This window comes from Gavia stellata, chromosome 23 (genome assembly GCF_030936135.1).
Source record: "Gavia stellata isolate bGavSte3 chromosome 23, bGavSte3.hap2, whole genome shotgun sequence".
Lineage (NCBI taxonomy): Eukaryota > Metazoa > Chordata > Aves > Gaviiformes > Gaviidae > Gavia > Gavia stellata.
In genome coordinates, this window is record NC_082616.1 from 4,640,230 (window position 1) to 4,666,312 (window position 26,083).

Sequence of the window (26,083 nt, forward strand, 5' to 3'; positions counted from 1 at the left end):
CTCCTCCTCCTCCTCCTGCCCCCCCCCCCCCGCCCCGCCCCGCCCCGCCCCGCCGCAGCCGAGGGCGGGGCCGCACGGCCGGGAGGAGCAACGCCTTGCGACGTTGTTTGTCCCTGCGCAGCCCCCATAGCCGCGCGGGGGGGCGGGCAGCGGTTGCCATAGCGACATGGCCTAGGCCGGGGGGCGGCCTGCGCTCGGCCCCGGCGGGCGGGCGGGCGGGGCGCGGGTCGGCGGCGAGGGCCAGGCCAGGCCAGGCCAGGCCGGGCGGCGCGAGGCTGAGTCGCCGGTGGCGGCTGGAGCAGGTGCGGGCCCGGCGGGGATGAGCCATGGCTTCGGTGAAGGTGGCCGTGCGAGTGCGGCCCATGAACCGCAGGTAAGTGCGCCTGGCGCGGGGCCGCCCCGGCCTTGCCCGCGCCCCGCTCCTGAGGGGCTGCGCGGCCGCGGGCGCAGCGGCCGCTGCCCCTGAGCTGCCGCCGGTCTCGGAGCTCACGCAGGGGGTGCGTGAAACTCCGTGTCCCACCTGTGCAGGCGGTGAGAGCCGTCGCGGCGGTGGAGGTTTGGGGGGGGCTCTGCCTGGGACTTGAGGGGTCTCTTGGCGCTCGGCTGAGCGGCTCTGCCTGGCTGCAGCGGCTGCGGGGAGCGCTGCTCCTGCCCGGCAGGCTGGGGAGTAGCTCCCTCGTTGGGCTGGAAGGTGCGGGGCCTTTCCTGGAAAGTTCAGTCTGTCATGGTCTTAAGCATTGGCTTGTTTGATCCTTTTATAATGAGGAAAACGTTGCTTTGGGGAAGATAGGAAACTATTGAGGGGCAAGGGCCTGCCTGCCAAGAGTGTCCAACCAGGCTTCTAAAATGTGGAAGAGAGCTACTTTGTTTCGTCTAGCAACTGCAACCCCTTCTACCTACTTGAAAGAGAGAGACTGTTGTCTAGTTCATTTGTAATGCCAGCTTTTGTGGAGGAGCCATTACGGTAAAGGTTAGTAGTAGGCTACTTAAGCTCGAAGTGTCAAAGAGGCAGTCCGCCCCATTTACTATATTGGCAAGAGTTTATCACTCACTTCCTGAGATGTGTCCAGGAAATAAACACTGTTTTCTTTGGTGAAATAAATACATAATATGCACAATGGGGTTAATTTTTAATGATATAATCTAGGAACCATATATAGAAAATGATCAGATTCTACTGACAGTGCTCTTACTTCTTCTCTTGTTCTGGAATGATGTAGCCAGTTAAAAGTGTTTCAAAAGCATAGGCAGCCGATCAGGCTCCCACCCTTCCTTTCACTTGATCTGATTCAGGTGTTGAAAAAAAAATAACTTGTCAAGTTCTGAATGTCGGTTGATATCTTGTCATTTTCAGCGGGGGGAAAAACAAACCTTATGAAAATAAAGTTGATGAAGGTTGGAAGGGGAGAATATTGCAGGTTGGTTTCAAGCAGTTTAGGCAGTTTGATGGAGCTGAGTGGTTAGAGATGAGGGTTGATGAATAATTTTGTCACAGCCTCCTGCTTTCCCTCACTCCCTCCCTCCCCTGAGTTTAACCTTATGGTTGTTATAAATTTTTAAAATTACTCTATATATACAGTTCACTTTTCCTTTGAGAATCTCTGACAACAGGTAGCATAGGTCTTTAAAGTATTGATAAGACTTGTTATTTGTAGTGTTTTGGTAGCACAGAGAAGTTTCGTTCGTGGACAGAACCATGATCTGCTAAAAGAGAGCAGAGAGAGGGAAATGGAAAGCATATGGCAGAAGGGAAAAGGGCTGGTGATTGTGATAGGCAGTGGAAACACCAACTGATAAAGTGTGAGTAGAAGTTTGCAGGTGTTGTGACAAAAGAACGTTACAGCCAATGACTCTGGACCTTGTGTCTGGAATGAATGTGGGAGGATAACTTGGATGAGGCTAGATCAGAGCATAACTAGAAAATGATGAAAACTGTGATAGGATGGAAAAGAATGAGCCTAAGAGCAGGGCAGGCAGAGGCCTGGAGTGATCAACATCGTCTTTGACGCCATGTTCTGAGTGGTAATGAGTAGGCTGTGAATAAACTTACTCTTAAAACTAGTATGTGTCAGACTACAGAAATAAGCAAACCGTGAAGAGCCTTCCAGTTCAAGTTGTTAAAACCTTGCTATTTATGGGATGGTGCTTGATGCTTATAAAAACATTGTCAGGAAGCTGGATTCCATGTCATGGGATGTTGCTTCTAAGCTTGATTTTTCAGAGGCACAGTTGCTGTTCCCCGTGGCACCCGGTACTGCAGCTCGGGAGTGGTGCTGGGATTGATGGTGCTCCTCTCCTTCAGTCGGTGCTGGACTCATGTGCTGTACATTGTAAAACTGACATCCTAAGCCTCAGAGGATCCAAGAGCTTTTTCTATTGCAATAGTGAAGATATTGTGAACCATAAGCCGGGGCAGGAATCATATTTTGCTTGTATTAGTTTCCCCTGTAGATGTCTTCTCTCAGATGTGCTCCCTTCCCCTTTACGGGTCACTGCAGTGTTTTACAGAGGAGGGATCTTTTTGTCCATTCAAAGGAACTTTCCCAATTGGGTGTTCATTCTGCGGCACTTTTTTTCCAAATCTTTAACATGATACTGTATAGAGTTAAGTTTAATTTCATACGTGTCTCTGAATTTGCTTTGGTTTGTTCAGAGCTTAATCATATAATGCAGCTTATTTCGTGACTCATTTTTAATTAGAGAAGACAGAGTTAATGAATGGTTGTTGGTAAGACTCCTGCATTATGGAGCAGTTGCGCTGTGTGGTGTCATAGCACTGCTAATTGTGTAATAAGTCATGAACATGGATCTTGGAATGAATCATGTGATAGGGAGGGGGTTGTTCTTTAAGGATTACTTGCTGTTCCATTGCTTAGGTGACAAACTTTAGTCTATTTTTTTTTTTCCTTCTGCTGTGATTTATTTTTAGTCTTCTCGTTCTCTGGCTCGACCTGGAAGGAATTTGTTTGTTTCAGTGCTGTTGTGAAAGCCCTTGACCATTCTTCTTACGGTAGTTAACATTCCAAATTGTGTTACACAGAGGTTACACTAGAGGTTTTTGATTATATCTCTGGATAATGTAATAAAAATAATGTCTAATGGCTTTACAGTTCTGTTTTGAAACCAATTGTGAGTATGAGCTTAGAAAGTTCAGTTACTTGGTGAGTCTCCATCTATCCTTTGGTTTTCCTAATTCAATACCGAATTGCAATGACAGCCTTTCGGTCTGTGCTTATATTTTAATGTTTCTGTAAAGGGGCTAAAAACCTGCCAGCTGGCAGAAGACTAGGTTTTCTTCCTCAAATAGAAATCTGCAGGGAGGTGAGGTTGGGTGGTTGATGTATTTTGCTCTGGCAAGTTAATGGTTTTGGTCACTATTATTTCTAAGGTTCGTTTTCCAAAACAATCATTAGAAGCATTCATTTATTGTCTTACAATGTGGAGGACTTGACTGGAGAATCCCATACCTGATCCCACAAAATGCAGTTTCTCATCAAGATTCTGTCATTCCTCAGAACGGCCGCTCCCTGGGCAAGATAATGGGATTACAGAGAAGTGCAATTGGCTTCCAGGCACTTTTCTCTTCATGTTCTGAAAGACGACTTTGGGTTACTGGTTGCTAGTCTCTGTCTTCTGCATGGTGCGAGATATTTGGGATCCCGTTAAGCCTAACCTAATTCTGGCTCTCTGTTTTGTATTATGCACTGTATCTGCACAGTTCAAATAAATACATTGCTTTATGTTCATCTGTTCAGAGGTTTTTGAGACGAACGAGGGGGTAATCTGTTCTTACTTCCATTTTATGTCACGTTTTCTCTGCACGAAAACTAGAATTCAATTACTGTTCAGGAAAACCACTTTTATACTCTTTTTGTCAGGTAAATAAAACCATCTAAAGTATGCTAAATAAGAAAAAATGTTTTGATATTTAATAAAGGAAATATCAACTTGATTCTTTCAGATACTATCACCAATTCTTATGCCCCTCAATTTCTTACATCTGATAGCTCTGTCCTATTTGGCCTTTAATTCATGAAGTAATAGAGGAGAACAAGCTTTTTCTGATTTTTAACCTTTTTCATCTGTTTCTTGCATTTGCATAAAATAATTATTGGATTTAACTAGTTGAACAAACTAAACAAGGGTCATATGCTTTCTTTACCTGCAGAAGATGCAGCTGGTGTCAGAATGTGGGTTTGCACTGCAGCAGGTTCTTCTTCCCTGTGCTTATCCAGTGCTCTCAGTGATTTTAAATGTTTATTTAAATGAGCTGTGTAGACTTTCCCACAGCTCTGTTATTTCCAGTGTAATGAAATAGAAGTTCCAATTTGATTTCATTTTTAAATGATCAGTTTCTAACCCTGCATGCACACACTCCTTAGATTTCCTCTCCAAACACAAGTGACTGATGGGGGTGGCAGAAATGCGTGTCGGGGGCTGTAGTGCTTTACGTGGTTATAGGGTCATTCACAGTTACCATGTGAAGATTAACAGCTTATATGTTTGATAGTGGGGAGACAGAGAAAATATGTTTTATTGCTCAGAGAAGGCATTTGTGTGACTCTGGGATTTGTTTGGATTAAAAGCCACGCCGATGTCAATACTTTAATCCACAAATACATTCTACAGGATTATTCATTAGACGTAAGGCTGGCCCTCTTGGTTTTACATTATTACACCTCTCGGTTATGCTTGTAAGTCTAAGTAACTGCTTTACATGCAGAGCTGGAGTCAGAGTACCTTGGGAGTTTAGGACCAACGTTGTATTATCTTGAAAAATAACGGCTTGCGCAATCCTAGCCTTAGTATCAATAGCAGAGTTTTCAATGGCTCAAATTAATATAGCAATGCAAAGGACAGAGATATAAAATAAGCTGTTTCATTTTACAAGAAACATGTGACTAGAGTGTTTTTGTAGCAACAAGAAGAGATAAACAAGAAAACGGTGACGAGCCAGCTGAAATCTTAATTTCCATTCCGAGTGTTCACAAGTGATTTAGGTAGGAGCTTACTGGGACTATGAAAATTATAATTAACTATCTATGCTTTTTAGAATTGAGAAGAGAAGCAAAAGAAATACATGGAGAATATATTGTAGAATTTCCAGTGCAGGGAAGAGGGGAATGAATTGGTTTCTCATGAAGAATTGCTGTGTCTAAAATACAGGTTACTGTGTGTGTTTTTCATTTTCATGAATTTATAAAGATGGAGTGTTTTGACAAAATATGTATAACATCAGTGTAACACAGGTAGAGTGAGAAAAGATGAAGTAATTACAAGCAAGGAGACCTGTAGTTAAATACTGTATTTGTCTCTGAAATGCATGGTGAAATTTTTGCTGCACCTGTTTCTGAGCACCAATTGTTGGTTGTTGCTCTTGAGAGGATCCAGAGTGATAGCAGAAACATAACTCAGGGCTTAACTATGGCCAAGTGTTGCAATACTGTCACTTTCTAAACTACAGGACCGATGAGGATAAGCCATTTATCAGCAAGCTGAGTTTGCTATTTCTTACATTAAGTCTTTGAACTTCTGTTTTAATAATGATGCTTGTGATTTGATTTACAATCAGGTACAATTTCTGTACTATAAATATAAGCTGAAAGATCTGTGAGGATAGGTGAGGCTCTAGCGTGCCTGGGGTGAGTGTACCTCTCTCTTGCCTCTGCCTTTATCTGTGGGTGAGTCCGAATCCAATAAAAATCTACTTTGATGCTGAGTTGGCAAGACAAACTATCTGTTCTGAATGTGACTTTTTCACTTTGCTGTATTTTGTGTCCAAAACCTTGAACCCACTTAATGACCTCCAGCAGATTTTTCCTTTGGGAAGGTGTTCAGAGTAGATACGCTTCTCTCCCTGGAAATAAGCTATGCATGTATATATATCTAATGACCTTCATCACTGTGCTACTTCTGTTGTTAGCATTGGACTAGTGCATAAAGGTGTAGACTCTGATCTGAGTTCTTGGATCATGTAAAGTTGATACTAAGAGAACTTGAAGTCTGAAATAAAAAGTATGTTTGGTTTTGTACAGTGTATGAAGAAATGGTTTTATTTTCCATTTATTATCTCTCACCTCTTCAAGAGAAGCAAACAGCAGTAACAGCTTTTATTCTTCAATGCGGACATCCTCACCTCCTCAGGACAGGTCTCTTACTACAGGGAGGATCAGAGGGGTGAGCATCAGCATGACAACATACACACCATCGCTCCTTAATAAACACTACCTTTTAACTGACCTGAATGAAGGTGTGCTTCACAGATGGGTTATGATTGGCAATGGCAGGGTGATACCCAGTGGGTATGGCCAGGTTCTGGGGTGGGGTTAAGAGTAGTGGGCTGCTTCATTCATTTGGCCTTGGTAACTTGGCACAGTGAGGCTGCCAGACGTGGAAAAGCGCAAAAATCTGGTATTTGTGAGAAAGAAGTGTACAACAAGATCCATGTTTCCCTATAGGTGAAACTAAATGATCGTTGTATGGCCACATTACCTGATTGTTTAAGGTGTAGGACTTTGAGAGAGAGGAAGAGGTGGGTAGGACACATGGGTGGGCCTGTTTTGAGGGGCTGTTGGTCCCTGGCATTGATGGTATCTAACAGGCGCTAGGCAGGGCTCCACTTGTTAAATGCGTTGAATGTGTGTTCTTCGAGCACAGGTATCAACAATAAATTGTGACATAAACATTTGTAATTATGTAAAAATGCCCCCAAAGATGATAAAAGCCTCAGTGATGGTAGTTTATGGCTGTTGTTATTGCTGTTTGTAGTTCTGGAATAAAGGTGCAATTGAGCTAGCAGTGTTCACTAGGAAACATAGGTGCTATGTATTGTGAGGCTCCTTTAAATGGTATCTATGGGGATTGTATATTTGAGAAAGGGATGTAGTAAGTTGTGTTATAAAGCTGCAAGCAGGCCATTTGAAAATGGAGGAAAGGCTGGAGAACTTGCTGTTAAAGCAAATGAAGTAGAAACAACAGCTTGTTCACAGCAGAGTGGTGATTCAAATTGGCAAGGACTAGAAAAGAAAAACATAGAGAAGAGCATAGTGGGCTTACAGAAAAGTCTTGGTTGTCAGTGGGATAAATAAGGATAAATAAGAGGTGATGGAAGTCTTCTAATCAATATAGTAGCATGAGAGATGGTTGGTTTTCAGGTTTTTTTGGCATAAGGGCAATAAATAGTTCAGTTCTGGCTATGTAGGAATAGAAGAAGGCAGCAGCTATAAGGTGGAGGGAAAAATGCCAAAGTTATTTTACTCAGAGGCATAAAGAGAACTTTGCAAATGTAAAGCAGGATAGTCACTCTCCTGAAAAGTTTAAGTCTCAGATGGTCTGGCCATGTTTTCCTAAGGGGTGGTAAAATGCAGTATTGGATAGCTGTGTTAAGGAGTGGGGTCTAATGAGAGTATGGCCTTTGCTAAAATGAGAAGTTAAAGCCAAATAGAGACAGCAACACCAAGGATGATGGTTGGCTGGGATTTTGGATGCCACAGATCAGGATATTCTAGAAAAACTTGTTGGACTCTCCTTAGGCTTTCCACAATAGCAAATGTCAGCAGCGCTGAAGTAAGTTCAAACTTAAGACTGTGAGCAATAGAGAATGCCAACACTCTTTGGTGGCTTGTTTCTTTAGAGTTTCTCACCTGTGCTAAAGTACGCGGTCTTTGAACATCAGTGGCTTGTTTTCCTCTTCTTCCTATGCCCTCTTCCTCTGTGGTTAATCTTTGAAGTTTTTCTGCTTGGAAGTGATGAATTTGAACTTAGGAGTGTGCTGCAATCACAGTGCAGTTCTTGTTTGCAAATATATCGCAGAACCAAACACTGAAGCTGTGGTTGGTGCTTCCCCCTGCAAGCCCCTGGGTCAGTATCTTGTAAAGTCCTGTTTCTGGAACCTCATTATCTGAATTATGTTGGAAAAGAATAACAAAAATGACGGGAATCACCGATTCAAAAAATATCGAGCTAAATGTGTACTCTATGTGTTATGACTACTGGAGTAGATTAGGAGATGCAAATCTAGAAATATTTGCAGGGCTTAAATATTGAAAAGAAGAATTAAATATTTAGTTATGGCTCCTTCATAATATCTTGGGAGTAATGGAATGAAGCTAATAATGGATCAGCTTAAACTGTATCTAAGGAATTACTGCTAATGAGATAGTGCAGGTTGTGGAAGAGTCTCCTGAGGGGAATGAAAGCTCAGGCGGTTGGGAAGGGCTAATTCCTTTGAAGAAAGTCATTACAGGAAACGATCTTGCTTGAATGGGAAGGTGGGACTAGACCTGGGTGACTTTTAAGTAGCTCCTGTGTTTGCCGTTCTGCCTCCGACTTCCTCTGCGGTGGTTTTTGCACAGCTTGATGCATACCCAGTTTATTCTCTGCCCTTTGTAGTCTTTAGAACGGGATCTTGCCATTTTCATATCTCAAACAAGATGTATCAGGGAGGGAGAGCCCCAAATGCAGAGCTTTATCCTTGTGTTGGTGAGCAGCAAAACTGGAGCAGACTTGATCGCTGCGGAAGGAGCTCTAAAGAGTTTCAGCAAAATACTGGGTTCCCATTAACTGAAGAGTTAATGGCTGGGACTGACGGTTAAGCTTGCATAAACCCTGAGAGATGGGGAAGCCCACATATAGCTTCTGTTTACATGTGCTTATTTTTCTGTCCTTTCAGTGCTTAATGCAAATGCTTCAGACGTTTTTCAAGCCTGTGGGATTTCTCACAATCGCTACCGTGTTTCGTCTGTCCCCCTCCCTAGCATTGACGAACAAAGACCTTCCAGTGCGAGCGGGGCTGGAGCACTGTGGCAGTGTGGGCACGTGTGGGGCAAAGTAATTAAACTGGCCTCATTTACAATTTAGAATCCCCAAAACTTTACAAACTTAAGCATTTTGAACTTAAAAGCCTAGTTTTAGAATAGCGTTTCCTAGTTCATGTATTTCAGTATTATCAAACACATTGCCAGGTTACCTATGAATATTTGTCACTAAAATGACAAACAATAAAATGCTTTCAAACTCTGCTCTTTGAGAGCTCCCTGAAACCAGCAGAGAAAAAGGTGATGAGTCTCTGTATTGTAGCTTTCCTGATGAAAAGAAGTGAGAGAAAGGTGAGTCTGTTTCTCACGCTTTGTTTATTTGAAATTAAGACCAGTTTTGAAATAAAAGGGATTAGCACTCAGCTGTTTTAACCTAACTGAGCTCTTGGACTTGAAGGCTCTCAGAAGTCTGAGTGTCTGAAAGGCAGGTATTGTTGGTAAGAACAGCTGACTGAATTGAAGAGCAAAGTCCTCTATTTTGCAGTAGCTATGAATACAAAGCCAGGGTTATTTATTGAGAGAGGGTTTTTCAGAGTTATCTAACAGAAAGAGGGCGTACATGGCACTCGGCGTCTTAATTGCTGATGGGCTGAAGTTCTTATTGTTGAAGACTCAGGCACTTCAAATATTGGCTTTATGAAGACTCTTCTCCAAAGAGTTTATATTGTAAACACAAAGCACAGTGAGATACAGAACCTGGAGTACCCCCGTCATTTTTCTGTATGCTTACACACTTGAAAGATATTTGTACTTTGATAACTGAAGTCATTTGTTGTTCAATCTAGATTGCTTGTATGTGTCTCAGTTGAGGAAAAGAATGACAGGAGAACAGCCTTATGGATTACTTGAGGGGCTAATAGATCCATGAGGTCAGGCACAATTTTATTTTTTTCTGAATTTCTTATTTGAGGACCTTCTGCCCTGAAAGACAAGGGCGCTGCAGGGAAACAATGTGATTTCTTTGAATTGCATTTTGCTGTACACAAAAGGATAAGTCAGTACTGTCTTTATGACTTAGAATAGCAGGAGTAAGAGAACACATCAGAAGAAACAAGTTAGTAAAAGCAAAATATCACGTGGACTAAAATCCAAGAGTCCTAGAGAAACTTTGTAGTGTCACAATAGTTACAACAAAATTGTAGGATGTCATTCAAATCAACTTGGTTGTGTCTGAGGTTATATTTCATGTCGCTTCTGCCAAAGATGGGCATTTGCACCATTTTCCTAAAGACTGACACCAGAAATGTGTAAGAGGGGTTTCACATGTGGATATCTTAAAACTTAGCTATGCAGTACTAGTTCCTACTGGTAAGACCATTACTGAGCTTGGTCCGATATTCCATCTAGGCAGGCAAAGCAGAAAAGTCACTGTTGAGGTAGTCTGCTGATTGAAGCTGAAATATTTTTCAGGTTACTACGCGATCATTGACCATGGCATGTGGCGATACAGTAACTTTTTTTAAGTTAGTTGTTGCTGATGATTTAAAAATTTGCTTATGTGGCTACCCACCAGACCTGATCTGAGTTGTTGGGAGGTGAAGTCTACCTATAATATTATTAAAAGTACAAATCTGTAAAGGAGGTCAGGTATGTGATTTAATGTACTGACCAGTCTGTATGTGTTACCACAAGTGTGCATAGTTTCCCCAAAAAAGCTAGATATCATTTGACAGAAGACAGCACAAGGACACCTGTACGTTCATTTTCCAGGAGAGCCTTACTGCTGTAGATGAAGCTACTGCCTCTCAGTATTGTTGGTAAAATTTATTCTTGTGGCTAAAGGCATTTAATCTAGGTTGTCCTTCATACAAGAACTGATATGTGTGTATTAGTATATAAACTAAGGGAATATTTCTGTTTCATGAGATGTGCAAGGTTTCCCCTGTTTCTGCATTTGCTGTCACTGGGTTTATTATTCTGGTTTCAGCTGCACCGTGAAGAAAGTTCTGGGACTAGCAGAAGTCTCTCATTTAACTATTTGCAGAGATTGCCAATGCTTTTTATAAAACCGGTATCACAAAAGGGAATGTGGGTATCATTAGAAGTCTCCGCTAGCAAATTATTAAGACTATGTTGATCACAGAAAACCATATGCCCACGCAAAATGCGCTGTACAACGAAACTCTAAAGTACCAAGTATGTGCACAGTTTCTTTCTCTTACTGAGACACAATCGCAATCGTATCCATAGAAAGCTTTTTCTTTTAACTTCAGTCCCCAGGAATTTTTTCTGCTGTTTTCTTGTCTGGCTTCTTGAGATGAAACTTGAGAGATTGCACCGCCCATCTGTCAGCCAGTCCGGTCCCATCTAGCAGCTTTTGAAACTGTTGGCCGATGTCAGCCAGATTTGACAGCTTGGTAGAGGTCTTGAAGATGATAAAGATGTGTTGTTCAGAGAGAAGGAGCTCTCCCGAACGAGGGGGAGGCTGCAATCCTTACCAGCTATCAAAGGATCCACCTAGGAACCTCCCCTCAAACCAAATCTGAAGGACGTCTGACTGCAGTCATGCTGCTTGATGTACGATGTGTAGTTGTTAACTTTTAGACTATATTAGTGTAAACATGGCTTCAATCATTTAGTTATGGGCTTGTAGCCATATCAGTAAACAGCATGGGGTTACTTTAAGCTCAGGATGTGCTCGGCTATTGCCCCGCTATGGAGACAGCTGTGATTTTTATACAGTGTAATCGTGTTGTACCAGTGACTTCAGCCACAGTGGATTCCCAAAGTCTTGTGATTAAATGAGGTTGCTTGACTTGTTCTGATTTTAGATCTCAGCCAACATTATATTGAAACTACTTGCTATTGATGTTTATGGAAAAATTGCTTTAACCCAAAGGGTAATGAGGATGTTTTATATACAGACCACCAGATTTATGTCTTTAACTGTACCTAGATATGGAATCACATTTTTTAAAAAATGTACTTTCTACAAAATGATTCGATAAACATTGAAGAAGTTAAAAAAACCAAAACCAAACAAAAACCTCTGGGTAGGAAAGAGAAATTGCGTGATATTTCAGATTGCACCAACTTTACTTTTCCTGTAGTTAGAGAGAGAATTTCTTGTGAAGGAGCATTTTTGTCTGACTTCTTAAAAGCATACGGTTGAATTGAATGACCTGCTTTTAAGAGTTACTCAAACAAAGGGAAGTGCTCTTGGTCGGTGTAATTCAATGGGACGTCAGGGCAAAGGTACAGTTGGTATGTTACCAAGCTACAAGAAAAAGCCAAGTTCTTTCTGTGACAAACTTTGTGCTTGTTTTTCAGTTAAATCTACCTTAAATTCTCCTGGTCATTAAGCAACCCTCATGCTTTCACTTTGTGACCCCAGAAATACACCTGGGTAGTGAACAAGCAAAGTGATAGAACAGGAAATCCGTAACATTGTGCCTAAAATGGGAAAGTAAGAAGTAGCAGGTGCTTTGCTGAAAAGAAAAGCCATTGAGCATGGTTGAGTTACTTTTACATGTGTTCAGACTATGTTTTTGAGTAGCTGAAAAACAAAATTGCACATCTGCTCTTCAGTATAATCCTTTCCCAATAGATATTCCATTAGATGTCTACAGTTAAGTGAATTTCCATGAGTATATTTTACAGACCCTCTTTCTATTTTGACACAAAGGTGCTTTGCAGGCAGTTAGAGTAGTGCCTGTGTCCTTGTCTGCGCAACCTTGGAGGTTTGCTGAAGTGGTCTTTTGAAACACTATTTGGGAAGACTGATTGCACTTTCTGTCCTGTCCTTTTTTTTGTTTTTTCCCTTCCACCCCCCAGATGAAACATGTCTCATTCTTTCCGTTCTCTTCTCAGTCGTGTCTGACAGGTATGGTAATCAATGATTCCCATAGTATCAACTTAATGGAAAACAGAATATCATGATTTTCTAATGGGATAAGCTATAATAAATGCTCTAGTGTCTGAATAATACAGAACAGGTTAATAAAAAGCCACTGTTTAAATAACTGAACCTTCCATTGAAGGATCTTAAAGGAAGGCACTTAAAGATGAACTTGGAAAAAGACCAAACACATTTCGCATATCTGTAATAGGGATCTTTCTAAAGCTTCCCTTATTGATTTATATTTGAGGTAACAGTGCTTTTCCATGCTCTTCTCCCTTCTCTCTGTGGGAGGATCTTCAGAAAGTCTTGTGGAAGACTGGGTACGTGACATAATGAACAGGGGTCATTGAAAGGTGCCTTGAAATCTGGAGATACTGCCAACATTTGGCTGCTTGTACTATGATTTCGACTAGATGCCCATGGAGGTGCAAAAACTGCTCTGGTCTTTGCCCTGAAAATGAGCAGGGAATATAAGGGAAGGGAAGAAAGGAACTTGACATAGGGATATCTATGTTGCAGCTTCGTCCATGAAGCCTCTGTGTTTTGATATAGCTGCTGAATCATCTTCAGTTTGGGGCAGTTCTTCAAAACCCACATGCCCCTTGTGATAAAGAGAAATTATTAAAACTTTGCCCAAGTAAGCCATTTATCAAGTTATCCCATTGCAAGACAAGGATACTAGTTCTTTTAAGCGTATTTTGTTACTAATATTGATAGTTTATATTAAAATAAAGTGCCAGTATCATTAGAAGTAGTTTTTCTGAGTTTTTTTCCTTTTTTTCTTTCTTTCCCCTCTTCTCCTTGCCATTAATTGCTAGATGACTAGCTGAATTTAGCAATAGTAGAGAGTTAATAACAGCACTGGGCTGATGTATTTCCTGGTATCTGTGCCAAGAAACTTGCCTGCTTCATCACTTTGTAGTTTGGTTAGGGGCCACAGGATCACGGGTTATAAGTTTCCTTCCCTTGTGATCCTGGAACTCCACGTGACGTATGAAACAGCAGTGAGGACAGCCTGGAGGCTGGCCCTAAATGCTGCTATGTGAGCAGATTGGGCTTCGGGGGAAGCAAGCTTTCTGAAATCATCAAAGTGATAATTGTGAGCTAGTTTTGGCAGCTGGCCCCTTTACATTGCTTTGTGATGGGGGGGTAGAATTTGCGGGGGCAGAGTCTTTGGTTAGTGGCTGGGGCTTCTCTCTGGGCTGAGGTAGGGCTGGTGGTTCCTATGGATGCTGGAGGAGCAGCTGGTTGCAGTAGGGTTCTCCTAACCGTGAAGGTTCTCAGAAGGATACCCAACACTGCAATACAGCTGTTTACAGCCAGAACCTTTAATTAAGGTGGAACTTGCAGTCAAAACCTTTTGAAAGGGACTCAGCCCCTGTTGAACTCTTAAATGAGTGCCTGGAAATAACTGGCATCATGCAATTGTTTTTTATGGGATCATCTCAAACTCTTTATGTGTACAATAAAATATACTCGGCTGTCTCATACTAAAATGAACCTTTAGTATTTGATTTCTGTTAATTTTTTTCACTTCTCTCAGGTTGGCTTATTGATTCTGATCGTAGTAGTCCTGTTTCAGGTTGTCCTCTCCCTATCCCTTCCCCTACAAAAATGCAAGATTCTATTTATGAATGTTTTTATTGGCTAGTGCTTTACAAGACCTTTTTTTTACTTTTAAATCCTCATTCTTTAATAATGTTTAGTAATGTTATTATCAGTGTTGTCACAAAAATTAATGACTGTAGGCTTCTCAGAATTTTGTGTAATTCATATATGGGTGTTAGACTCTAAACATTTTGTATCTGAGTAGCTTTAGGTTTTATAATATGGAGAGCTGGCTAGCTCTGGGAAAGAAAGCACCGACGTATTTTATTATTTCCCCTCGCACACCTCAAGCATGAAGAAATCCAGACAAAAAAGCAATAATTCTGGCCCAGACTTCTTTCCGCCTTCCAAACTTCCTAGAGGAAACAGGTTACAAATTATATTTGAAACAAATTCTTACAGTAAGATAGACCATTTAATTGGGCCACATTACTTACTGCGCCTTTGCTGAGCAAATACTTACAGACAGGTAACAGGTAGAGACTGTTCAGGAATCGGGATGAATGGTAGCCATCCGCAGGCTGTATTACTGCGATACCAAAGTCTATTTACTGCTAAAAAGTCCTATTAGAAATTTCTTCTCTGTTTCCCTGTTTATGACCTGTAGCTGTATTTTAGTATTTCAGTCTCTTAAGTGTAGACCTAGTAAAAGCTACTGAGGATGACATGGAAATCACTAAGAGGCATCTCTTAAGGCCTGCCTCTAATGATTTCCTATGGTACATCTAAATTCAGTTGTATAATTAATGCTGTGATTAATACAATTATATATTTTATTAGCTTAGAAAATAACTTAATGTGTTGATATTTAAATAAGCACTTTTATTTGCCTAATCTTTATTCATTAATGTAGACTTTAAAAAGGGTTTTGCTGTTCTTTAGAATTTCTACTTGAAAAGTGAATGTGAATAGAGGGTAGCTGCACAGTCAGCAGCTGGGTGATCCAGTGCACTGCAGGGAAGAAAATGTCACGCTAAAATCCTGAACTCGGATCTCCTGTTACTAGCAAGAAGTTTCTTTCTTTCATTTTTGGTTGGTGCAAGCAGATATCCAGTTATCGCTGAGACACCGTGCAATATGGTAGAGCAGCACTTTATTGCTTTAAAGCCCTCTGCTTTCCTTTGCCCCAGTCGGGCACGCCAGTTTGTCAGGTGACTTAGCGGATGGTTTTGGAACAGGCGTGTCTGTTAGCATTTGAGGAGCCAGGTTTTGTATGGTGTATACAGCAGTCTTCCTCTTCTGGCTCTTTTTTTCATGTGCGTGTTTTTAATAACACAGGAGATGTTATGCTCAAGGTTGTCATTCAAGAGCAGCCTGTATTACTCTTATGACTAACTGTAATGAAATCCCATCTCTAGCAAGCAGGTTGATACATGCTGGTTTTAGACACTGAGCTAACGATTTTTTCTGATAGTTTTGAAAACAGTCAGGAGCAAGTCATGTGAAATAGATGCAGGTGCATGAAAACACTGCTGCAGAACTGGACTCTTTTTCTTCCTGGAATCGTTGTGCTCTGGGAAGCAACAAACCTGTGTAACACTCCCTTGGTGGCAGAGTCTCCCTCCTGCACTGCCATGCATCACAGCTCAAAAAATATGTTGGGTACCTCATTTCTGAGAGAGTTGTAAAATACTGGGCTTCTGTGGTTTAAATATTTAGTCTCTGTTACCTACGCCATATGGATAAATGGGGACTGCTGATACTATGATGGTGGTAAGAGGCTGGGGCTTATCTTGTAACGTTCTGTTTTGCAGTTCCTTAGAGCCACGTAATTGACTTCACTGGGCTTTGGATCAGAATACATCAAATTAAGAACAAACCACTTAATTGACTTGCGGAGTCAAACTTCTGAAGCAGGTTTCCCCAAGCTGCTACTCTGTTTCTAGATGAAGGGATTTGGAGGCAAGCCCAAGTACTTCAAATATATCCCATAGCAATAAATAAATATTCGTCCCAACAATTAAAAAATGAAATAAAAATGAATTCACTTGATAATTGACTGTGGCAAGCAATGTAGCGAGTGGAAATATGACTGTGGATTATTGTGATATGTTTTATATAACATACTCAAGTCTTGTTTTTCTTTCAGGGAGAAAGACCTAAATGCTAAGTTTATTATTTCAATGGAAAAAAACAAAACGACAATCACAAACTTAAAGGTGAGTAAACACAATTTAAAACAGGAAGTCCTAACTGAATAGCTGCCAAAATATGACTGGACAAAACAGTGGTGCTCACTGCACTGTGGAGAACAGTAGGTTTTAAAATACAGTGTTGAAGTAATCCTCTGGGGAAACAGGTTAAACTGTTAACTTGCTGCACCGCGTTTTTCTGAAAACCACTTTATAGGCTGTATCTCATAAGTTTTTCTAAGGTTTATCACTCTGGTAATTACTTAGCTGAAAGATGAAAGCCGACAATAGAGAAGCGGTACGTGCCTGGTAGCTATTAAACCTGTGCTTCATCTGTAGAAGTAGTCTTCTGGAATTCCTATGAAAATGAACTAAACCCAAAGTACCCATCACTTGCTATAATATTTAGATGGTACATTTTAACATTACTCTCAGCAAGAAAAATCATGCACAGCAAATAGGTTTTTGCAAGATAGTTTCCAATGACAAGTACATGAAAAGGAATTTCAGTGTATAGTTTGTTTAGACTGATTCAGATAGCAGTGAATATTGCTGATGTATAGTGCTAGCTGTCATGTCTTGAGCATGATGATAGCCTTAAGCAGCAGGTATGTAATACCATTTTAATTGTGACTCCACGCTGAAATGGTGTTCACAGTGCAAAGGTCTCTCTGGCTCCTATTAATTATATGTGTAGGATAATCCCTTATTATAATCTGAATTTAATATACAGGACCGATTTAACTGAATGTAAGTATTGTGACAAAAATGTACTGTGTTCTTAGGAGCAGTAAGCTAAAATCCAAATAATTTCTCCGGTGCTGTCTTGTAACGTGACTATCCTTCTTGCTGAAGGGTATGTCTGTTGCTATTTTTTTCACTGTTGGAATTTTTCACTGCTGTTCCCCCTGTACTTGGCACTGGTGAGGCCGCACCTTGAATACTGTCTTCAGTTTTGGGCCCGCCACTGCAAGAAGGACATTGAGTTGCCGGAGTGTGTCCAGAGAAGGGCGACGAAGCTGGTGAGGGGTCTGGAGCGCAAGTCTGATGAGGAGCGGCTGAGGGAACTGGGGTTGTTCAGTCTGGAGAAGAGGAGGCTGAGGGGAGACCTTATTGTTCCCTGCAACTACCTGAAAGGGGGTTGCAGAGAGGTGGGTGTTGGTCTCTTCTCCCAAGTGACGAGCGATAGGACAAGAGGAAATGGCCTCAAGTTGCACCAGGGGAGGTTTAGGCTGGATATTAGGAAAAACTTTTTCACTGAAAGGGTTGTCAGACACTGGAACAGGCTGCCCAGGGAGGTGGCAGAGTCACCATCCCTGGAGTTATTTAAAAGACGTGTAGATGTAGCATTTAGGGCCATGGTTTAGTGGTGGACTTGGCAGGGCTAGGTTAACGGTTGGACTCGATGATCTTAAGGGTCTTTTCCAATCTCAATGATCCTATAATTCTAATAATAGGCTAACCTGTCGTTATAAATTTCTAAATGTGTATAGGCCTTATTTATGTTCTGATTATTTATTGTAAAATGTTTTTAATTACTTCATCAGCATGTATTATACCAGCTCTTTTTTTTTAAATAGGTACCAGAGGGTGGTACTGGAGACACAGGACGAGAAAGAACTAAGACATTTACCTACGATTTTTCCTACTTCTCAGCAGACAGTAAAAGTCCCAGCTTTGTTTGTCAAGAAATGGTAGGATTTCTGAATGTTAATAATTGTTTTTTTTCCTTTCCCTTTTCTTTTGGCTTGAAAGCAGTCTTTGAAACTTCTTTCCATTGAAAGTGCTTCTTGTGTAATTTAGAAATTCCCTAGGTACCTGAGAATTTGGATTTTGTTTTGTTTTCTTTTTTAACTTACCTAACATTGTTAAGTGCTGTGTTTTCTAATACAGCAAGCTAAATGCCTTCTTTCTAGTTCTCTTGTCTGATGTGTCTTGTAAGGTCAAGTTAGAAAACTTCTCTGAGGACTAAATCTGTTTTTGAAAAGCTTTTATGAAAAAAATCACTTTCAAGAAACAAGCGTATGTCTTTAATTCACTTAGACAGAAACATTCTTCTTATCCGGTTGATGTGTGTGTTTTCTTTATTTTTTTTTTTTTTGTCCAAAAGTCTTGGTACACATTGAAGAAGATTATTCTTTCTCCTCCCTTGAGTATACAGCTTAGGAAAGGACAAAACTGCCTTTCTTCCTACACACTCAAAACAGAAAGTCAAACTCAGAGCTATAGTCATTATTTAGATGAACAGACAGACCCTCCCTGACCTTGCATTTTATATAAACATTGAACCTGTTTGCTATTTCACATTCCTGAATAAATTTCTTAAGTAAAATTGAAGTGTTTTGTGATTGCTATCTTCTCTTTTGTTTGTGGAACTTGGGATGCTGTAAGCGCAAAGTGAGAGTATTTCTTTCCCCTTAAAATAGTGCAAGGGTTTGCCCAGTGTACTATAAGCCAGTTTGATACGTAACTGTATGATATGTACCTCATCTATTCTGTAACCCCCAAAATCAGGGATACTGCTATGGCTAGTCCTAAAAAGCCTCAGAATTAAAACTAATAATAAGAAACAATAAGTTGAAGCCAATTTTAAATATTTATGAGAAGGACAAGCTTTGCCATTATATATAATGACTGTTATTGTTTGATAGAGAATTTATACTTGAAATTTCTATTTAACCATCAGTGTAAACAGTAGGTCCTCTTTTTTTCTGAAAGCTGCTTTCTTTATTTCACTGAGTTACTAGTTAGTGTTTAATACAAACATTTGATCCTGTATATTCTTAGACTTTCTGGGTTGTTATTTCTCGATGCTCTTTTAAGTAACATAGTTTTTGCTATATTCTCTGAAATATCAAGAAGTATACATTTATTTGGGCATTGATGTAAAAATACCCTAATTACTTTAGCACTGAGTATTTGAGTGCAGTGATTGGAAGCCTAGTTTCTAGTGGATGTTTTTAAGCTGATGGCTCAAGCCGTGTGGCTTTACTAAATGTCAGCAAATGCTTTACGTTGAGCGTGCAGAGAGTTATTTATTTCGATTAAAGCAGCTTCGATCATGTATTTTTCTGCTCTGATTCCAACTGAAGCTTGAGATTTTTGGTGGTTGTTCTGCAGACGCAACAAGTGATTGCATTAAGTTTGCTCATACAAATTGATTAGGGTTTCAGTTTCATGAAAATGCATATAATTCTCAGTGATAACTGATTACCATATTCTCAGTTCTTCCTGATATAGATGAGTACATCTCCATAAAACCGTATTAATGGTGTATCAATGAATATTTAGAAAAGTCTGCAAAATGTACTATAAAAGTAGTTACAGAAATTCTTAAGCACTGATAGTGGTTTAGGTTTATGGATATTTAATTCTTAGATCCTTTAGGCAGCTGTTTCTTTACCTGACTTTAGATAGTTCTGGAAAGCTATGTTCGACAAGACCTCATTAGAAGAATCCCAGGAAGAGAGTCCATTGTATTGTTAGGCTATTGCTGTTATCATGCAGTTTTTTTCCAGAATCTAAATGTGCTGTGAAATAACGAAGTTAATTCTTGTTAAAACAGCCATTTTCAAAGGCAACTTGAATTACTATAAATGGATATCCAAGTTATATCTTGCATTGATGTCCAATTTCCACATATAAGTGATAAATTAAGTATTCCTTATTTTACGTTTTTCCTTTTTGGTGCCATTTTGCCTCTGTTTCGGAGTGGGTCAGGTTGAGGCAAGATCAGTATAGCTTGCCCATGTCAGGATCTTATAGGGGAAAAAAAAATAAATTAAAATGCTCATATAGGGATCGCTGCAGCAACCTTGAGCAATGATTTTTTTAAAGCTTTATGGTTCGTGGTAATAGGTTGCTAACAATAAATCCTAAGCATGGCTTAGATGTCTGTGTTGAATATTTTGCTATTACAGTGTGTCCCACAACCCCAGACTGCCTCCTTCTTCCTTGCTGGCAAAAGTGCTAACTTCTCTTGCTCAGCCACAAAAATATTGTTGTCCCTGTGTCAAGTGTTGTTTTAACTGCAATGTGCCTAGCCCATTGAAAACAAAAGGAGTTTTCAAACCATGGAGTGCAATTTCTAAACATATGCTGCATAAGCTATTGTTTTGCTTGTGTTATTAATTTCACATTTAATTGGAAGACTTTCTAGTTAAGCTCTTATCAAGTTGCTGCAGAATTTCCAGTTTACTGCACCAGTGGCATAGAAGAAGGGCATCTTTCATTCACATTCATTTTGCTATGGAATAAAATTGATCTTGATTGTTGGTAATGCAGTTGCCTAGTATGCTTTGTTCATGATTGTTGTATTTTTCCTTTTGAAAGGCAGAAAAATATTAAATGGAAGTCTGTCTAATACTACATGCCCCATTATGCCTTATAGATGCAAAATATGCTTTAGTATTCAAAAATTAGAGTGGGAGTGGCAATTTACCATCAAGCTACTTAGCTTATAATCATGGAAGAGAAACAAATAGAATTTTGAGTTTACTGCCCTTTTGTGGTAAACTAATGCCCCAGTCATTTGGTTCTGACCAAGTCCCATCCTAACGATGTCTTTTCTTCTAACATGTGTGCTAAGCCTCTGTTCAGACAACACTGACTGTAATTGTCCTGTGTACTACCTCAAATCACTTTGCAAGTCATACACACGTTTTTAAAAGGGAAAATGCAGTCAAAACAGTAGAGCATAAAGACTTGGCCCAGATGGTGAGGTAAAAACTTGGACATAGGGAGAGGGAAGAGAGGGGAAAAAATAAAGGAGCAGTTACTCAGGAGGGATAATTCAACTAAGATGCTCCTTTTCAAATGCCAAGTGAGAGGGAAATTGTGCTTTGCCTGATCTTTCTACTCTTCCTCTTTGAGAAGTGTAACAGATTACAGCACTGTAACTCTCTTGCTCAAGGGAAGGTCAAATTAAGTATTCCAAAGTCATGCTGAACATTAATGGTTAAAGAAATGACCTACCACTCCTCCAGGGGAGGATTATACTGTGTGTGTGCCATTCAGCATTAATGATAACTTGTACACCTTGGTTAATTTAAACCGCATATGCTGTGGACTAGTAGCCAAATTATGTGAAACATCTATGAGATATTTGAAAATCATGTCTGGACTGGGAGACCCAGGTTAATATTTTCATTGTGAGAAATGCTGCACCAAGTGTTAGTCCTTGCCCAGTGGGTCAGTGGGGGTACGGATGGAAATGAGTGGTAATGATAATGAAAGGTCAGGAATCTGGGGGGGATACCGGAGCCAGAATTACAGAGGAAGGTGGTGAAGGCATCTGAGAGCTGAAGTTATTAGGTGAGAGCAGACTCCCATAATATGGGGTGTGGAAGAGGGATTGTTGCCTGTTTGTAAATGTTGAGGGCAAAAGAAAAGGGGCTAGCTGATGAAAGAGGGTCGCTTGCCACGTAGAAAACATGTTTCCATGTTTGCCAGCCTAAAAAGTAATGGTATGTAAAAGCCAGTTAGGGAGGAAATATGGAGAAAATAATGGGCCATTTTCTTACACTTGGTTAAGGCGAAAAAACCAAAACCAAACAAACCAACCCCTCCAAAAACACAAACCAAGACACTGACAGGATCACTGAAACAGTGAGAAGGGGCTGGGTATTTGCAGAACACAGGGAGTTGGCAAAGATACAAAAAGTGAGTAGATACTAACAATAAGGAAAAGCGAAGAAGTATCTGAGATGAGCTGAGAGAAATTGGAGCTACAGAAAGAAGGGAATGGTTTTTTTGTACTTCTGCATGTCAAGTAGATCTCTGACAGAAAAAGAAGTAGAAAATATATTGTTGCAGTGCTGTAAACTAAATACGGTAGTGAAATTTAGTATTTTACTTGAAGTACTAATTTCCTGTCCTATAGTAAGTATCATTGGTTGATGCCAATAGCTTATGTTGGGGTATTTTATTGTTTAATATTTGCCATGCTGGACTGATGACAACTTTTTTCCCCAAGCTTCTGTTGTCTTAAACTTTCTTTGTTTTTAGGTTTTCAAAAATCTTGGTACAGATGTGCTTAAATCTGCTTTTGAAGGTTATAATGCTTGTGTTTTTGCATACGGACAGACTGGGTCTGGGAAGTCCTACACCATGATGGGAAATGCGGTATGTTGTATTTTGTAAATGTGCATTTTTATTCTGTAGCAATGCATTGCAATTACACTATTGCAAGAGCATGTTTTTATGGAATTATTGCTGATCCTGTCTGTATGCTACTGACCCCCTATGTATCATACCTTCTAGTAGTAATCAGAGGTTTTGGAAGCTGTTTCTTTTATAGGTAGATATGTACAGTTGGTGGAAGTGGATTTAAGTGGTACTCTGTTATGTTGGACAAAAAGCAGTAATTTTTGTTCAGTAACAAAAATTATTTCAAATGTTACTGATTTCCTATGCCCAACTCAAGACAAAAAGAAGATACTGATTTTGAGAAAATGAATGATCAGCTCTTTCTGAAGAGATCTGTTTTTTGGACCTCTTTTTGAAGGGCCAGAAGGTTAAAATAGATCCTTGACCCCTGTTCAGAGAAGGCTATCAAGTGAGGTGTAGAAACTGGGGATGTAAGCTTCAGCAAACCATTATGAGATGATACAGTAACTTTAATTTTAAGGATGAAGTCCTGTTGAGCACTGCAGTGGAGACCCTGGAAGAGGGAGGCGTGGTAGGAGGGGCATTTGGCACTTTGTGAGCAAAGGACGGGAGTGGTTTCTTGCAGTTGCCTCCATGACTGCCCAAGGACAGAAAGATCCCACTAAATTATTGAGAGTGGAGCAGTTTAAAAGGGCCGACTGATGAAGCCTGTTTGCAAGGCAACCTCTACAGGTTTCATTCTGCTTTAATCCTTGGGAAAAAAATTACAGCATATCTTCTCCCCACAGAATTGAAAAGGGGAATATTGCCACTTGTCCTTCCTTAGATAGATCAGTCTCTTAAAATGCAGTAACATGGCTACTTTGCACCTCCTTTAGCTTAGGAGAGTAAATTAGCTGTAAGTCTTTTTCTTTCAGTTGTCACAGAGTAAGTAGCTTTATATTTAACTTCAATATGGTAAGCAGAATAGACTTTTGTAACCAGAAAAGGTCTTAGGACCTAGATGTGGATTTCTGTTTCAGAAATTTATAAAAGTGACATTTTTATGAGACTGCCTCACTATACGTAATGACCATAATCATCAAGACATTTTGCAAATGAATAGGTGCTGAAGTTTGCTTGACACTGTTCAATAATAAAGGTCTAATCTTCTTGCCATGATACATAAATACTTTAATCTGGCTTCGTACAGAGCGTATATAAAACATAGTCAGCCGCCAAGTTAAATGCCTGAAAATTGATGGGCCTGTCAGAGAGACTACAGTGCTATAAGAAAACTTGAATTGGAAATAAATTTTCTTTTTTTCCTATTTCTCCTTAAAAAGTATGAATTCTATTCTCATTTTGCTTTCAATATCTGCTGTTCTTGGCTTGGGAAGGCTTCTTTTGCAATACTGTGTGCAGCAATAATTTCAAGAAATGTGTGGACCGGTTAGAATGTCTTGAGCGGAGATTCTGAAATTATCAGAGATCTGTAAAATACAATCTATCAGGAAAGTCAGACTTGCGTACACAGAGAAAGGAAGGCTGTGGAGGAACAAAAGTCTTCCAAGACGTGAAAGGCTGCTGCAGAAAGGAAGGGAATGATTTGTTCCCTATGTCCAAGGTGGATGGGTAAGAAACAGTACCTTTGAATTACAATAAGGAGTTTTCTGGTTAGATAGCACAGAAGGAAAACAGGTTTTAATGAGAAAATTCAGCTCTGGAGTGAACTGCCTCTTTTGGTTCTACAGATTTCCATGACTGGAAACTCTGTAACCTGGAAAAAAAACTGTCAAAGATGTAGTTGATCCTGCCCTGGAGCTGTAGGGAGTGAAAAGGGAGAAAATGTTTAAATACAGTTTTTAATAAAGAGTGTGCATTCTGTAAGATGTATATTTTACTGATGAAATATGTTGGGAACTGTGTGCTCTTTCTTTCTCATCTCTATATTGCTATGGTTGAAGTTACTCAATTAGAGCTAGTATTTCCTATTTTAAGACTCTTTGCAGTTGCTAAATTATATCAGACACTAAAGACTTGCCTGAAACTTTGTGATGGATCTTTCATGTTTTATCCTTAAGCTTTAATTAAAACTGTTCAGGTGTTTCCAAGCATGAGATGAAAGAAAAGTCTTACTTATTTCCTCTTCCTGTGTTTAATTAAAAAAAAAAAAAAAAAAAAAAGCATGGGGGAAATTCCAGCACTGAACCCTGAAACTTTATCTGGAGTAGAGATTGATACATACTGGGAAAGGTTGCTCCTCTGTAACTAAAGGCAACTGTCTCAAAAAAAGCCTGATTAAGCTGCAAGTTTCTTGGGGCTTTTATCTAGGGGTGGTTTTGTTTTTTGTTTTTTTTTTTTTTTTTTTACCAAGGTGCAATCAGGTGAAGTGCTAGGTATGATAGAAGGAGAGAATAGATTATTATTTCAAAGAATGAAACCTGGTTTGAGAAGGACAGAGAGGCTCTGATTAAGAGGAGGAAGAAGCTGGAAAAAGGCAAAATGGAGGGATAGAATATGATTGAATAAAGAGACTGGATGATGAATGGGGAATTATATCCGGGCAAAGGAAATACAAAGAGGAGCTCAGAGTTGGCACCTGGAAGAAGATTGCTGGCACAGAGGATGCAGCGGGAAGCTGAAGAATGAGGACAGAGGGGACCAGCACAGGAGCACACTGGAATGGGCTTGGGCAAAAAGGGTCAAATTTTATGTGGGGTCCAAGTAGAAGAGTAATCTTTGTCTGTGGAGCACTCTCCCTGCCAGAGTCTGGTGCAGAGTAGTCCGCTGACTTCGTGTGTTTCTGCTGCCAGATATCTGTAGAATCCCACCAGGCAAACTCACTTGCCTGGAGTCCCTGGGCTGTGCTCATGTTGGATGTTCGGTCTGGTTTGTCCTAAGTTGCCTCCTGCTTAATTACAAGGCCCCTAACTCGAAGCAAGAAAATTTCTTGCCTCAGCGGTGCGTAGAATTGGAATTAGTTCATTGCATCAAATCTCTTACACGTTTTTGGACTGGAGACAAATTGTAGCTGACAGACTGTTTTGTAAGCTACTTCTGGGTTTGCAGCTCTTGAGTCCAAAGCTCATCTGTATGTATATGTCCTCTCCCTTTGTTCCTGGGAGCCACAGTCACTCATTTCAGCTCTGAAGGGGTGTTAGCTGCTGCCTTCCTGAAGTGGTGGGGAGGTGTGCTCAGCAGGTAGGTGGTCATCTACCTGATCAGACTCAGGGGGAACGGGGCAGCAGGGAGCAAGCAGCTCCTCGGCAGCAGAGACCAGAGCTGCATGGCACTCTCCTGCTCCTCTCTGCTGCTGGGGAAAACCCTGGCTTTGACTTACTGCCTCGCTGCTTGGCTGGAAGGGGGTCTCCCTGGTGCAATGGGAGGAGGAGAGCTGCACACGAAGTCTCTGGATATCTCAGTGGTGTTAGCTGCTGCCTCGCAGTCTGACGCGTTTGACATCAGTGGTGGAGCAACAGCCTCACTGGGATGAGGCGCAATTCTCAAGTGCCAGCTTAAACAAGAAGATGACATCCTGCTGCTGCTGGCTGCTGTGTTAGCTGAAGTGCCAAGGACCCTGTAATGGATAGTTGCAG

The 26,083-nt window shown here is 40.5% G+C and overlaps 1 protein-coding gene across 1 annotated transcript in view; it reads left to right on the plus strand.

The window, feature by feature from the left end:
- The first annotated feature begins 326 nt into the window (after window positions 1-326).
- The window catches only part of KIF16B (kinesin family member 16B), a 138,264-nt gene continuing 112,507 nt past the window's right edge, over window positions 327-26,083 (plus strand). Inside the window, exons 1-4 of the mRNA XM_059828444.1 lie at window positions 327-373; window positions 16,355-16,424; window positions 17,978-18,091; window positions 22,404-22,520. Of these exons, the coding sequence (XP_059684427.1) occupies window positions 327-373; window positions 16,355-16,424; window positions 17,978-18,091; window positions 22,404-22,520 (348 nt within the window). The remainder of the gene's footprint in view (window positions 374-16,354; window positions 16,425-17,977; window positions 18,092-22,403; window positions 22,521-26,083) is intronic.